The sequence below is a fragment of the Aspergillus welwitschiae genome (assembly GCF_003344945.1).
Source record: "Aspergillus welwitschiae strain CBS 139.54b unplaced genomic scaffold BDQ94scaffold_8, whole genome shotgun sequence".
NCBI lineage: Eukaryota > Fungi > Ascomycota > Eurotiomycetes > Eurotiales > Aspergillaceae > Aspergillus > Aspergillus welwitschiae.
In genome coordinates this window covers 677,346-690,786 of record NW_020798702.1, presented here as the reverse complement: position 1 = coordinate 690,786, position 13,441 = coordinate 677,346, and the positions used below count along the sequence as shown (strand labels likewise).

Sequence of the window (13,441 nt, the reverse complement as noted above, 5' to 3'; positions counted from 1 at the left end):
CTCTTTTAAGCTTACTCCAAAGTTATCCTAAATTCTCACCACAGTACCAAATTAAAAGCATCCCTGCCACCACTAGAGATTCGGCATGTCCGTTCTCAAGGACGGGTTGATATTGATGAAACATTCCAAGCAATGTCTACTACAAGGTGCGCAGAGAGGTGGTGATCATGGTATCAGTACATTGTGTTTGATGGATTAGGAAGCTGGTTTAAGCGCTAATATGCAGGGTGACTGCGCCGCTTTCCACGCCAGTGTTGGCTGGTTGCTTGACGAGTATCAAACATGGAGTGAATAGAACTGGGTATTAAACCAAGTAGCTAGTATGATGATAGTGCGTGAAATTCTATTGAGACGGGTACTACAGTACCCTCTCTTTGGTGATGAAATTAAGGGCGAATAGGACTGTAGATCTAGACAAATGTTTATACTTAAGAGATTAGTCGGGTAGGAGGTAGAATTAGATACCCCTGACCAAAACGAGTAACAATTTTTGTATGCAATTCTATGCAGATACCTCGTGCGAGCTAAGATGCCACCAACCACGGCGACTCAACGAGAAGGCATTCCTAACACGGGATCGGAAAGCGGGCGACCACTTATCCGTTGTGGGACAAGTCCGGCTTCACTTTCCTTCTTTCTCCCTCGCACACACCAGCTCAAATACTATACTTTCCGTTTCCTACCATGGAATAGGTGGCATCGTTGAATGCTCCACCGGGCATTGAATTGAGCAACCCGGTTCTTCTGAAACGGGCCCTATGTGCCATCTCTGGGAATGTCACTGAGACTGTCTGGAAACGTCACTCTACTTCCCCGATCTTTAGTGACAGGGTACCGATACAGTCACTCAAGGGTCCACCTGGCTAGCGCTACGGCAGCAGCCACTTCTCTAGAATGGCCAATCGCCAGTTCGATGTTGCTGATACCCTTGGACATCGCTACAGCGTGAGCATGTCCGTGAAGCTGTGCCACATTAGTTGACACAGGCAATCAAAATGCTGTGTTACCATCAAACATACCTTGACATAAGGATTCCCGCTTTCTTCCAAGATCTCGATATCCTGCATTGCAGCCCGTGCACCCATAGAAGGCACCCGAAAACTTTTGAAAACGGCCTCTTTGGCACTCCAACGGCCCGCAAATGTGGAGCGTAGGTTCGGTGCCTGGGAACAGTAGTCCAGTTCCGCAGGTGTGAAATTGCGCTGCAGAAAATTGAGGTTTTCAATGTCGAGACTCGTGATCTCCTCCACGTAAACTCCCACGCTGGTCGATGATGTCGCACCGGCGCGCCCAGTAACATGCTCGAGTAGGGATTGAACAAGCGCAGCCGTGACAGCCGATCCATTGTCTATACTCTCCTTAGTAGAAGCTTTAGCCGGAGTCTCCCCGAAGGAGGAGTCAGCCGCATCTAAACGACTCTCTGGGTTAAGAAAGACACTCTTCATAACATCAGCGCTTTTCCACGGTGGGTCGCATTTAACTTGGACCAGCGAGTTCTTCAGCAGCCGGATGACAAATTCCACGTTGGCTGTCCGCTGCCTCTGTATCACTCGACTTCGGTAGTCGTCAAACGTTGCAGCCGGAACAGCCGCGAAGAGATATCTGGGTGCTACCACCACGGCCAGAGCACCCTTTTGACCAAATCCGAAGGAGGTGAGCATGATTGCTTTCAAGTCGGGCGGCTTTATAGATTCCATGGGATAGACCAGATGTTTGAACTGTCGGAGCTGCTCGTCAATATTGTCCGCGTTACGGTTCCCTGGGACTATTCCATCGCGGAACATTTGTATGCAGCCATTGAGTTGCCAGGCACCCGCAGCTGCCTTGGGATGCCCTGTCACGGATTTCTGACACACGCACAGGAGCGGATTACCTTTACGTCGACCCAGGTGGTTCATTTGGGTGTTTATCACCTCACCTTCATTGATCTCGTTCGCCCGTGTTGAAGTCCCATGGCTCGAAACAACACTTATATCGTCGATTGTTAGGGCCCATGTTGCTAGTGCGGCCCTGAGAGGAGAAATCCCGGGATCTTGCAGCCGGATTCTGTTTGCCCACTGGTGCTGGGCATGTCGTATCTTAGATTTCATGCTGCCGCTTAGTTCGCCCGATGATTGGTGACGAATATCGACTACTTCTTTCTCGAATCCCGCGCGTCGAAAGTCAAGATTCAGTAACGGCGAGTGTCTAGCGTCCTTTGACTCTCGTGCAGCTGTGATAATTCCCTTGCCTGGGGCTGGAATGGATCGGCCAATTTGATCACTCGCCATTTGGGTGTAAGCAACAATACCGTAGATTGGCAGTCCCATTTCAAGAGCAAGATCGGCAGCCATTACTATTTGTACCCCACAACCAGCGGACTCCGCAAAGCCGCTCCGGGAGCTTGTGGTCGGGCGCGAGAATTCGCCCGGCAGACGACCTTTGGCCAACTCCTCTCTGGTGTTCGCAGTGGCCTTGATGCCAGCGAATTCGTAAGCGACCTCTTCTCCATAATCATCACAACCGCCAACAATAGCAACTTTACACTTCCCAGTCTGAATAGTCTCGCATCCACTGTCTAATGATTCTATGGCTGTGGCACATGCACCGACATGTGTCTTGAGTGGACCCGAGGAAGAGAGAAGCAGCATGTTTACCCACGCGCCCATGGAATTAGAAAAGTGATCAAGAATAATGTCCCCTCGGACTGGCCGATCGAGATATCGGTCGCGGTACATGCTCTGGATTGTCTTCATAGGACCACCCCCAGTTCCCAAGCAGTTGGCTACTTCAGAGAGGTGAATGTGCTTATACATCTCATACGGATCTTTGATACCAGCGGACAAGAATGCCTCCGAGACGCAGCAGAGTGCATACAAAGTAGTGGGGTCGGCTTCTTGAACAATATCCCCGGGAATGCCGTACCGCAAGGGGTCCCATCCCCTGGGAAGCCTTCCGCCCACAAGGGGATGGAAAGGAACTGCCTTGGGCACCATTACCACAGCCCCCTTCTTCATACATACAAGATAATTGTCCGAGTTCGAGATTTGCTGGACAAAGACATGATCTCCATGGCGCAACTTAAATGCTTCTGCCGCAGACTTGGAGCTCTCGAACGGCGGCAGATCATCTTCAATCGCAACTTCATGCATGAACTCCATTCGCGAGGGATCGTATCTATTGAGTGCATCGGGCATAATAAAGCGAAGGCCAGAGTTCTCCATAATCTTTCGGTGGCACCTTCTAGGAATCTCGTCATCCGGGATCGGCTCGTTTGTTTCGACATCGATCCACCCAACGTATGGCTGGCCCTTGAAATCGTCTGTGGTGTGTCTGATCAGACCCATCATCCACGCCATTTCAACGGATCCTTCTAAGGAGAATTGACCCTGGCTTTCCATTTCCCATCGTGTGCGTGAGCTTCCCCACGGCCCAAGCTCGGAAAACCCTACTATGACGACCGTTCGCGAAAGGTCAATCATTCCTTGAAGATCAGGAAGCCCGGCCGTCATGTGCTCGTACCTCGTTATTGAGGGGAATCCGATCTTGAGGTTGGCTCGCTTATTTCTCACTTTTAGCTCGTGTGCACGAGGGTCTGTTTGCCGTCCGTGGATGGCTTCTTCTTGGTGTGCCTCCTCTTCCGCCAGAACAAGACCCAAACGAAGGTTTTCGGCCACCGTCTTACGGCTCGCTGCGATGTATTCACTTACATTCCACATGGTCCCAAATCCGCCAGTAAGATCCGCATATACAGGTGTCTCTTCGGCGAGAGCGATGATGGCCGGTGATAGTAGCGCCAGGATATTGAAGGCCATCTCGGCTCGGGTGAAGGTGATGACACCGAGCTTTTCCATCTCCGCTGCTATCATATCCGATGAGTGCATCAATCCAGTTCCTCGAGTCCACCCCATGACAGCTCCACAGATAGTTGCATAAGTCGACCAGCTTTCAGAGTGGAATCGGTTGAATAAGGACTTGAGTCCGATTTTCGCCTCCGCATACAGGCCGTCTCCACCGAATGTCCCTTCATTGCATGACAATGGTAGGATTACCATTGTCGGTCTGGTGTTTATGCGTCGGTTTTCCTTTTCGCGACAAACGAGACCCACCAGCCGCAGGAGGTTCACAAGCATCCCTCGGAGGGCAAGTTCCTGTCGGCCGCCTAACGTCTCGGGTTCACCGGTTTGCGGAATGGCGGCGAACGGAATGATGCAATCCAAATCATTACCAGCAGATGATTCTGCACCGTATATATATTCAATTATAGCCTCACAGTCTTGTTTGCTGGCTTGATTCATTGGGAGTAGCGTCAAACTAGCCCCGCGGGCTCCGTACTTCCTGAACAGCCTCTGGTAAACCTGAGCGTTCGTGGAGACCGTACGGCTTGTGCTGACAAGGACGCGGGCGCCACCGGCGAGGAGCCCTTGGATTATTTCTACGGCAATGGAACTGGGACCAGCACCTGTCACAAGCACTGTTTTACCAACATAACTGAAACCAGTGGTGAGGCCCACATCCAACACCCGATGAAGCATCTCAGTGACCTTTGCGTCATATGTCCAGTCTTCTTCACCGTTGCGTGTTTTGATATGCACAAAAGGGGTGGACGCTGTGGTACCGGTAGGAGAACTACGTCCCCGGCGGATTATGTCCGTGTAGCTGCCTACTGAGCGAACCGTTTCCTCGTATTCCAAACTCCCTGAGCTGCCGAAGTTAATCTTAGGCTTCAGAGGAGGCAATGTGTGAATATGAACAGGATCAGTCGCTTGAGCATGAATCCCTAAGCTCAGGATTTTGTTCAACAGCACAATATGGCCATCTGTCTGAGAAGCTCTAGATGTTGAGGATGATATCTCCAGTCGATCTAGAATGACATCCGCGCAGCTAGAGTCCCAGCGATTCAAGATCCGACGCAGGTGATCATCCTTTCTTGAAACCACGATGTCTCTAGATCCCAGTAGGATCTTGTTAAGCCATTGAAGCAGGTCTTCGCGGACCCAGTTCCACCAAGAATCATACTGTCTGATCTGCTTGGCATTGAAAATAGGTCGGACGCCTTCCAGAAATTCCTCACCAAATTCTGCATTCCACTGTTCCAAGCTTTCTTGCAAGGACAATATATCATCTGCCATCTGTGCTGAATTCTCCTCGAGAGCACTGATATTGATCTGCAAATGATCTGCAAGCAACCTTAGCTGCTTGCGTTGGAGATCTTGTTGTTCCTTTCGGAGTGCCCTTAGTGCCACTGCATCTATTGCTATGGGCTCCATTGATCCATTCTCGTTATTTGAACGTCGTTGCGTTGGCACCATAGTTATCCCTTCAAACACTGCGTATTGACCAATGAGATTGTCGAGATATGCATGCGCGGCCTCTGCATCCGGCAGACGGGATAACGGCTGCACAGTGATGGCAAAGCACATGGGAATCATTGCATCAAGCTCCTCCAGGCCCCACTTCGAATGCAGGTACATTTGTGCAGATCTCTGGTTAAATCCAGCAGGCATTTTGCTTGATATAAACCTGGATATCAAGGCCGACGTCTGTTTCCCAGGTTTGCCTGAAAATATCCCCTGGAGAGCTTCTGCCAGATTGGCCAGGGACATATCTTCCATGCCTTCCGGGACCCGACCAAACTCAGCGACCAAGTCACCTATCAGTTCATTCTGAAGAGTTGACTTTCCTGGAGAAGTAAGTATACAGAGCATGAGGTAATCTCAATGAAACACACCTCCTGACAAATTGCGGATCGTCGTGTCCATAGGCACTTGATCGAAAGGGCATCGCAACTTCTGACCTGTGATGGTCAAAAGAATGTGACGCGCCGAAAGTGAAACTCTGGCGCTGGGTACATGGGCTGAGGTCTTTATACGTTCAGACGCAGGGCTTGACATTGATCCTAGAGGTGGTCCGGCATCTGAGCGAGAGCTTTTTACGACCAACTGAGCTGGAGGCGAAGCTGGGGATGTTCGTTGCATGGTCGATGGCAGCGGGACAGGGTCCGGATACTCATAGTGTATTCTGTCCCGGTCGTCTTGATACGAAAGAAACTGCAAATGCGACCACTGCGACGGAGCATGCTGATCATGACGTATGGAAGCGGACTTTCTGACCATCCTTGTGAGCGTAGCTCGAGGTCCAATTTCAATGAATCGCTGCACTGGCGATGGTATCTTGAGAAGCTCGTTCTGCGTTTCAATCCTGATCACTATCAATGGCTTATTTGCAAACCAATGTGAAATGGAAACTTACCATCTTACCGGAGATGCTAGCTGATACCTATGAGCCGTGTTCAATATATGGCACTTGTGCTTAGGAGAATCAGGGAACCTACGCAAGCAGCTCGATAAACAACCTGTACGCCAAATCCTTCTCTTCATCACCAGTGACAGCCTTGCTGTGAGTGGCAAAGCCTACTATTCCGTTGCAAGCCATGGAAAAAAATTCGATGGATTGAGAGGTTATCAACTCGGTGTCTTTAGGTTTACCTGGCTCCTTGCTAGGAGGCTTAGGGGGTTCCGAAATTCATATTCGAAGCGGACGCATGATAAAGAAATTGGCCAACTACGCTGTCAATAAGCACCATCCTGGTAATAAACGAATACCGGAGCTTCTACCGAGTGATCTAGATCTAAGTATAGGAAAACTACCCCGGATGACCGCACTTTATGTACGTCCACATCTAGGCTGCTAGATGTTGAGCTAAAAATGCCAGGTCCTCAGGCATCTTCTCTACTGGAATTGATTTCCAACCAGTAACAGGGAATATGAGGTGATAGAAGCCTCCGGGTGCCTAGACACTAAAACTCCGTCCGCAAAACTCCGGGGAGTGTAGGTGTGGGTATAGGGCTGGGTCTGTCCAAACTCCGGCCAGGCAGAAAGGTTTCAATAAGATCATGCAGAAGGAAGTGGGCTGTTTCCCGTCGTTGGCTACCCCGGATTAGCAATGCATCTACACGCTAGTGGAAAATATTGCCGCGGAAGGAATTTGACCCCATATCGCGATCTCGGACTGGCCAGGAGCGTCGTTGACAAGCAAAGGAATGAACTAGTGTGCGCTGTACGGAAGACTTCCACCGATTCGAGAGTGATGAATCAACGTGTGGACCATGATAAGCTCCACGATGAATTACTGAAGATTAATAACTGGCAGTATCTTGCAAAATAGCGGGATCGGCATCGCTCTTGAGATTTCTTCTTCCGGTGTGGCATGCCCAGCCCCGACCGATGCCATGTGTGCTACTCTCTCGCCCTCGCCTCCAGTGTCTGAAGCATCGTCTCCGGCTCGTTCTCTCACTGTTGACCTTTCTTTCGACCTTTCAGGCAGCAAGCTAGTTTTACCGATTCCTATCAGGCACTTCCAATGCCTGCAGTCATATAGAACGGCGTTCATATTGCATTTATCTTCGATATCTGAAAGCAATGCATTGCAGGAGCCATCACTTCTATGCTTGGCTTTCATCAAATTTCTTCTCGCTCGAGAAGGTTTCTCCAGAGATTCGGTAGCGGCTGTATTGCGAGCTTTTGAGACTGAATTCTTGCACGGCGATAACGACATACATTGCCTCATCACGGAGTTGACTACGGTCGCTAGCGAAAGGCAGAAGTGGTTAAGGATATACTACGACGCTGTTGAGGCCAGTGATTATTTAACACTTGCACCCTCGCGCAGCTCATTCCGGCCTAGTGCTTTATTTGACCATGTGTTGGCTGGCGAATTTCGCCTGATGGCTGTGTTTGGTGGCCAGGGCGAGGCAAGTCGGACATGTGTGCAAGAGTTGGCAGACCTATACGCAACATATAGGTCTTTAGTAAGGTCCTTTATCGAGCAGTCTGCTACTTTGCTTTCCGAGCTTTCTAGGCTTCCAGTTTCCTGGTTCTCCCGCCGTGGACAGTCATTGGACCTGATGTCGTGGATCAGCGACGCATCTACTATCCCGGAATGTGAATACATGGCCCAGGCTCCGATCAGTGTCCCGGTTATTGGGCTGCTGAGCCTGGCACGATATATGGTGACCTGCCGGGTTCTGCACATGCACCCGGGCCAGCTACGTGGGTTGCTTTCTGCAACTACCGGACACTCACAAGGTTTATTAGTATCAACAGTCATATCCATGTCTGATTCCTGGGATACATTCAATGCCAACTCTCATTTTGCAGTCGAAGCTCTGTTTTGGCTAGGAGTTGAATGCCATCAATCTGCACCCAATAGCTCTTCACGACTGAGCGCGTCCGCCTCGAGTGAGACCAATGCTGTGCCATCGTATATGCTTGGTGTCCGCAGTGTTTCCGGAGACCAGCTGGAGTGTATACTAGGTCGCTTGAACAGAACGTTACCGCCAAATGAGAAAGTTCAAATAGCCTTAGCAAATGGGCGGGACAATTTGTGGTGGCAGGGCCAATTGTGTCCTTGGTCCATATGGATAGTCAGCTCAAGAGCATGAAACGATCCGAATCAGATACTAGTCGGGTTCCCTTCAGCAGCCGAAAGCCCGCTATTCAACATGGATTTCTCCCAATTAGTGCACCATTTCATACCAAATACCTTGCTAAAGCTGTAACAGCCCTGAAGTTGCGGTTTGCAAGACAATACATCAAGTCAGAGCAACTGAAAATTCCCGTCTACCACACGTCCACTGGAGAGGACTTGCGGAAGGGTTGCAGAAATATACTGCACGCTATTTTCGATGCGATTGCTCGGGAGAATTGCGATTGGCCGGTAGCTTTATCTGGACCCTCACGGACAGGTGACAGATGCATTTCCCCATCGCATATCATTGTTTTCGATCGCGGTGGACTCGGGTCAATGGTCCAAAAGATTGTGGATGGTAGCGGTGTTCGCGTTATTCAAGGCGGCGATCTCGATTCTCGCGACCCTGATATAGGTACCATGCGAGATTTGTTCTCTTTGCGCCTGCTCGAATCGTCAACGAGGCCTCTGAGCTGGGTGCAACAGTTTCAACCGCGTCTGATCGCAGGTTGCTTAGAGACCCGGATTTCGAGATTGCTGGGCACCCCTCCGGTGATTGTAGGTGGCATGACACCGACTACTGTTCATTGGGACTTCGTTTCCGCCATCATGAATGCTGGATATCATGCAGAACTCGCTGGGGGTGGCTACAGGAACAGCTCCGACATGACCACCGCAATCAATGATCTTGTTGCACATATCCCCCCAGGTCGAGGTATCACTTGCAATATTATATATGCTAACCCCCAAGCCATGCGCTGGCAAATAGCCTTGCTACGTCGACTATCCCATAACCGCGTCCCTATCGACGGTATAACCATTGGGGCTGGAGTTCCTTCTTTAGAGGTAGCATCCCAGTATATTCGAACTTTAGGACTGCGCCATATTGGCTTCAAACCAGGATCGGTGTCAAGTATCCGACGGGTGATTGACATTTCCAAGGCACATCCTGACTTTCCAATTATGTTACAATGGACAGGTGGGCGTGGCGGAGGCCATCACTCTTTCGAGGATTTCCACGCCCCAATACTTAGTACTTACGGGACTATTCGACAGCAGCGTAATATATATCTAGTAGCTGGAAGTGGTTTTGGCAATAGCGATAGTATATACCCTTACATAACCGGGCAATGGTCACTACCGTTCGGATACCCCTGCATGCCCTTTGATGGTGTGCTACTGGGAAGTCGTTTGATGGTAGCTCGGGAAGCACACACTTCATCGGCTGTGAGGGAAATCATCTTCAAGACACCTGGTGTTCCTGACTGGGAATGGGAGAAAACGTACTCTGGACCCGCTGGTGGGGTAATCACGGTACAGTCAGAGATGGGCGAACCCATCCACAAGATTGCAACCAAGGGTGTTAGGTTATGGGCAGATATGGACCGAACCGTTTTCTGTTTGCCTCGAAAAGAACGGGCTGCATACCTGCAAAAGCATCGGACTTCGATAATACAGCGCTTGACCACGGGATTTGCCAAGCCGTGGTTTGGCCGCAACAGTTTGGGTAACATTGTCAACCTGGAAGACATGACTTACACTGAAGTGTTGGGTCGTATGGTAGAGTTGATGTATGTCAAGCACCAGAAACGGTGGATTGACCCATCATATGTTGGCTTCACCATGGCCATGGCCACTCGAGCATTAGAGCGCCTACTTCGTGTTGATACCCTCGACTCGGACCTCGCTCAGTCGGTTCTATCCGAGAATCCGATGCAGTTCCTCAACGCCTTTACCGTTGCATGTCCTAGTGCTTCCGAGGAGATTATAAATCCAGAGGACGTTTCCTTCTTTCTGATGAGGAGTAAAATGCCAGACCGGAAGCCAGTCAATTTCATACCTGCCCTAAATGATGATTTCGAGTTCTATTTCAAGAAAGACTCGCTTTGGCAGGCAGAGGATATTGATGCTGTTGTGGACCAAGATGCTGAACGAGTCTGCATCCTACAGGGCCCGGTGGCAGCTCAATACTCCGTTAGGCATGATGAGTCGGCAAAGGAGATTCTTGACACCATTATCAGTGGCCTTATTGAACGTATGCAGCGTGATGTCAGTACCGACAGCTCTTCGCCTAGCTTGGGCAGTGGGCTGGTCACCCCGGAGTCTTGGTCTTCAATATCGGGTGCCAAGGACATTGGTATGGAGGAGCTCGCACTCTCATCCACAGCGGCTTCAGAGTCTGATGAACGTTCCCCCTCTGTTACCATTGGCACAGGGCGAAATTGGCCTCCGTGGCTACGGGCCATTTTCGAAGCCAAGGTCATCTCTCGTAATCGACGTCGCCAGAATAATCCATTTCAGCAGTTCATCGCATCATACCCTGCCACGAAAGTTCGATACGATGCTAACCATTCAGAGGCGTGTGTGACAGTTCATGATGCGTGTGGAGCTACTTCTCTCATGAAAGTGTCATGTCTAGACGGTGTCGAGATTAAAGTGGAACTCTGTCCTCCTCAAGTCTCTGATCCACTTGAATTGGTGTACCTAATTCATCCCAGTGACATCCCGTTCTCGATTACTGAGATCACCTCGAAGCGGAATGCGCGCGTGAGGACCTTCTATAGAAAGCTTTGGCTACAGGGAAAATCTGACACCGGCATACAAGAGACTTACTACGGTCGAGAGATGGTTCTCACGCGCGACCTGCTGGATGATTTGATTGCCGCCGTGGGTCCGGCATTTTCGGATTCCCGGCTCATCAAAACGAGCTCGGATTTCCTGCCAATCAGCGCTGGGATAATAATTGCATGGGAAGTTATCACCAAACCTTTGGTAACTGGAGAGATCAATGGTGATTTGTTGCATCTGGTGCACCGTTCTAATACATTCGATTACTGTGCCAGTGCGGGTACATTGCGTGTTGGTGATGGTGTCAGCTGTCGGTCGCGGGTGCAAGCTGTGTATGTGGAGGATGCAGGCAAAGTGGTTGTTATTGAAGCCCAGATATTTCGATCGGGAAAAGAGGTCATGAAGATCAAGTCTACCTTCTTGTTTCGAGGTTCACTCCGCTCAGGGTCGACATTCAGACGGGGACGATCGCAATGGGTACTCCGCCTCGAATCGAACTTGGAAGAAACGGTCCTGCGGAGTCGCCCGTGGTTTCACCTGCACGATACTGCTACAGCCCTTGTTGGTAGAGATCTTGTCATCAGTATAGAGACTCATGAAGTGGACAAGGAGAGTGGCTTCAAGAGTCTTCGTGTGATCGGTACCGCTTGCTTACAAGATACTAGTGGCCTTGGTCAAGAGGTGGGATTTGTTGACTTTGAGTGCGAGCATTGCGTTGGAAATCCCGTGCTGCAATTTCTCGAGCGCAAAGGAGGTCCTCTGAGTAGGCAAATTATGCTACAGAAACCAGGGTGGACTGGTCCCTCGTCGATCGACGTACAAATGCCAGTCAGTAACCAGGCATACGCTGAGATATCCACGGATTTTAACCCGATACATGTGTCAACTATTTTCGCCTCTTTAGCAGATCTCCCGGGCACGGTATGTCACGGAATGAATACCTCGGCAGTTGCGGTAGCAGCATTGGAGCATCTAGCTCTCGAAGGCGATCGCTCGCGTCTCCGACAATTTACAGCAAAGTTCAGCGGGATGGTTATGCCACTAGAAAAGCTGGTGGTACAAATACAGCATGCCGGGATGATCAATGGGCGCATGCAGTTAACAGTTGATGTTGTCCGGAAAGACAGCCAAGAAAAGGTGCTAGAAGCAGAAGCCGTTATTGACCAGCCTGCAACCGCTTATCTCTTCACCGGCCAAGGCAGCCAGAGCAAGGGAATGGGAATGGATCTGTATCAGTCAAGTCCGGTGGCCAAATCTCTGTGGGATGAAATTGATGCGCAACTGTATGCGTCGTATGGTACGTGAACCTGCCAAAAGGCGGCTATCGCTCACAGAAATAGGTTGGTCTGTGTTGGACATTGTTAAGAATAATCCGAAGTCGGTAACTGTTCACTTTGGAGGCAAGCGAGGCCGCCAGATCCGAAAGAACTATCTCGCCATTACTACGGAAACAGTGCAGACCGATGGATCCCGTGTCGAGACTCCTGTTCTGCAGGGTCTCAGTCCATGTTCACCATCTTACACATTTACTGACTCACGGGGACTGTTATACTCCACCCAGTTTGCTCAACCGGCAATTTTGCTATTCGAAGCGGCGGCAGTAGCCGACCTGCGTAGCAAGGGCTATGTATCGCCGGATGCAATGTATGCCGGTCATTCGTTGGGAGAGTTCGGGGCTTTGTCGGCGCTGTCCGCTTCGATCCCAATGGGAGCCCTGGCCGAGTTGGCGTTTTACCGGGGACTTATGATGCAGGCGTCTGTGGCAGGAGGAAACGGGAACGCGTACGGAATGGTGGCGGTCAATCCTAAACGCGTGGGACCATGTAAGTGACACCGAGGCTGGGCTGGGCATGCAGCTGACTGGCCAGTCTTTGATGAAGCAGGTTTGAGTAGGCTGGTGCAAGCGATTGGTCTGGCTAGTGAGGAGCTTCTGGAGGTAGTCAACTATAACATCGAGGGTGAGCAATACGTGTGTTCAGGGACGGTGAGTATTCAAGTACCTTTGCATTGTGAGTGCTAATGTGTTAGGTTACAAATCTCTGGGTGCTTGGGCGGCTGCTAGACTACATCGGAGAGTCTGATGGACCGGAGCTTCAATATGACAGTGTCATCCTTCAGCTATTCTCTGATGCAAAAGCACTATCGCCACCAATCCAGCTTCGGCGAGGGCGAGCCACAATTCCACTGGAAGGCATTGACGTGCCCTTTCACTCGAGCCACCTGCGATCCACGGTGGACCGGTTCCGACAGTGCTTGCTCCGGCAGGGGTTCCTGGAGGGAAACGTGGACCTGGAGGCACTGCGACGGTACATACCCAATGTGATGGCGCGACCATTTTCGGTGGATGAGGAATATATTCGGGAGGCATACGAGCGGACGCACAGTCCCGTCTTAAGGGAGATCTTAGGAAAGAGTGTGTAAAAA

The 13,441-nt window shown here is 50.5% G+C and overlaps 2 protein-coding genes across 2 annotated transcripts; one reads left to right on the top strand and one right to left on the bottom strand.

Annotated features, from left to right (window-relative positions):
* Positions 1-843: 843 nt before the first annotated feature.
* Positions 844-6,414, bottom strand: BDQ94DRAFT_185928 (uncharacterized protein; the record flags this gene model as incomplete). The annotated part of the gene is made up of 5 exons (XM_026775010.1): positions 844-963; positions 1,020-5,662; positions 5,711-6,180; positions 6,232-6,258; positions 6,314-6,414. 5 exons carry the CDS (start codon positions 6,412-6,414, stop codon positions 844-846), a joined length of 5,361 nt encoding a protein of 1,786 aa, XP_026628933.1.
* A 511-nt stretch (positions 6,415-6,925) lies between these two features.
* Positions 6,926-13,438, top strand: BDQ94DRAFT_158081 (sterigmatocystin biosynthesis fatty acid synthase subunit beta; the record flags this gene model as incomplete). The annotated part of the gene is made up of 20 exons (XM_026768874.1): positions 6,926-7,039; positions 7,170-8,311; positions 8,341-8,405; positions 8,439-8,501; positions 8,535-8,610; positions 8,644-8,781; positions 8,812-8,880; positions 8,914-9,260; positions 9,294-9,355; positions 9,392-9,620; positions 9,651-10,111; positions 10,142-10,167; positions 10,201-10,276; positions 10,313-10,363; positions 10,400-10,437; positions 10,471-10,586; positions 10,617-12,314; positions 12,358-12,840; positions 12,886-13,001; positions 13,046-13,438. The coding sequence occupies 20 exons, from the start codon at positions 6,926-6,928 to the stop codon at positions 13,436-13,438; spliced, it is 5,763 nt and encodes a 1,920-aa protein (XP_026628932.1).
* Positions 13,439-13,441: the final 3 nt, after the last annotated feature.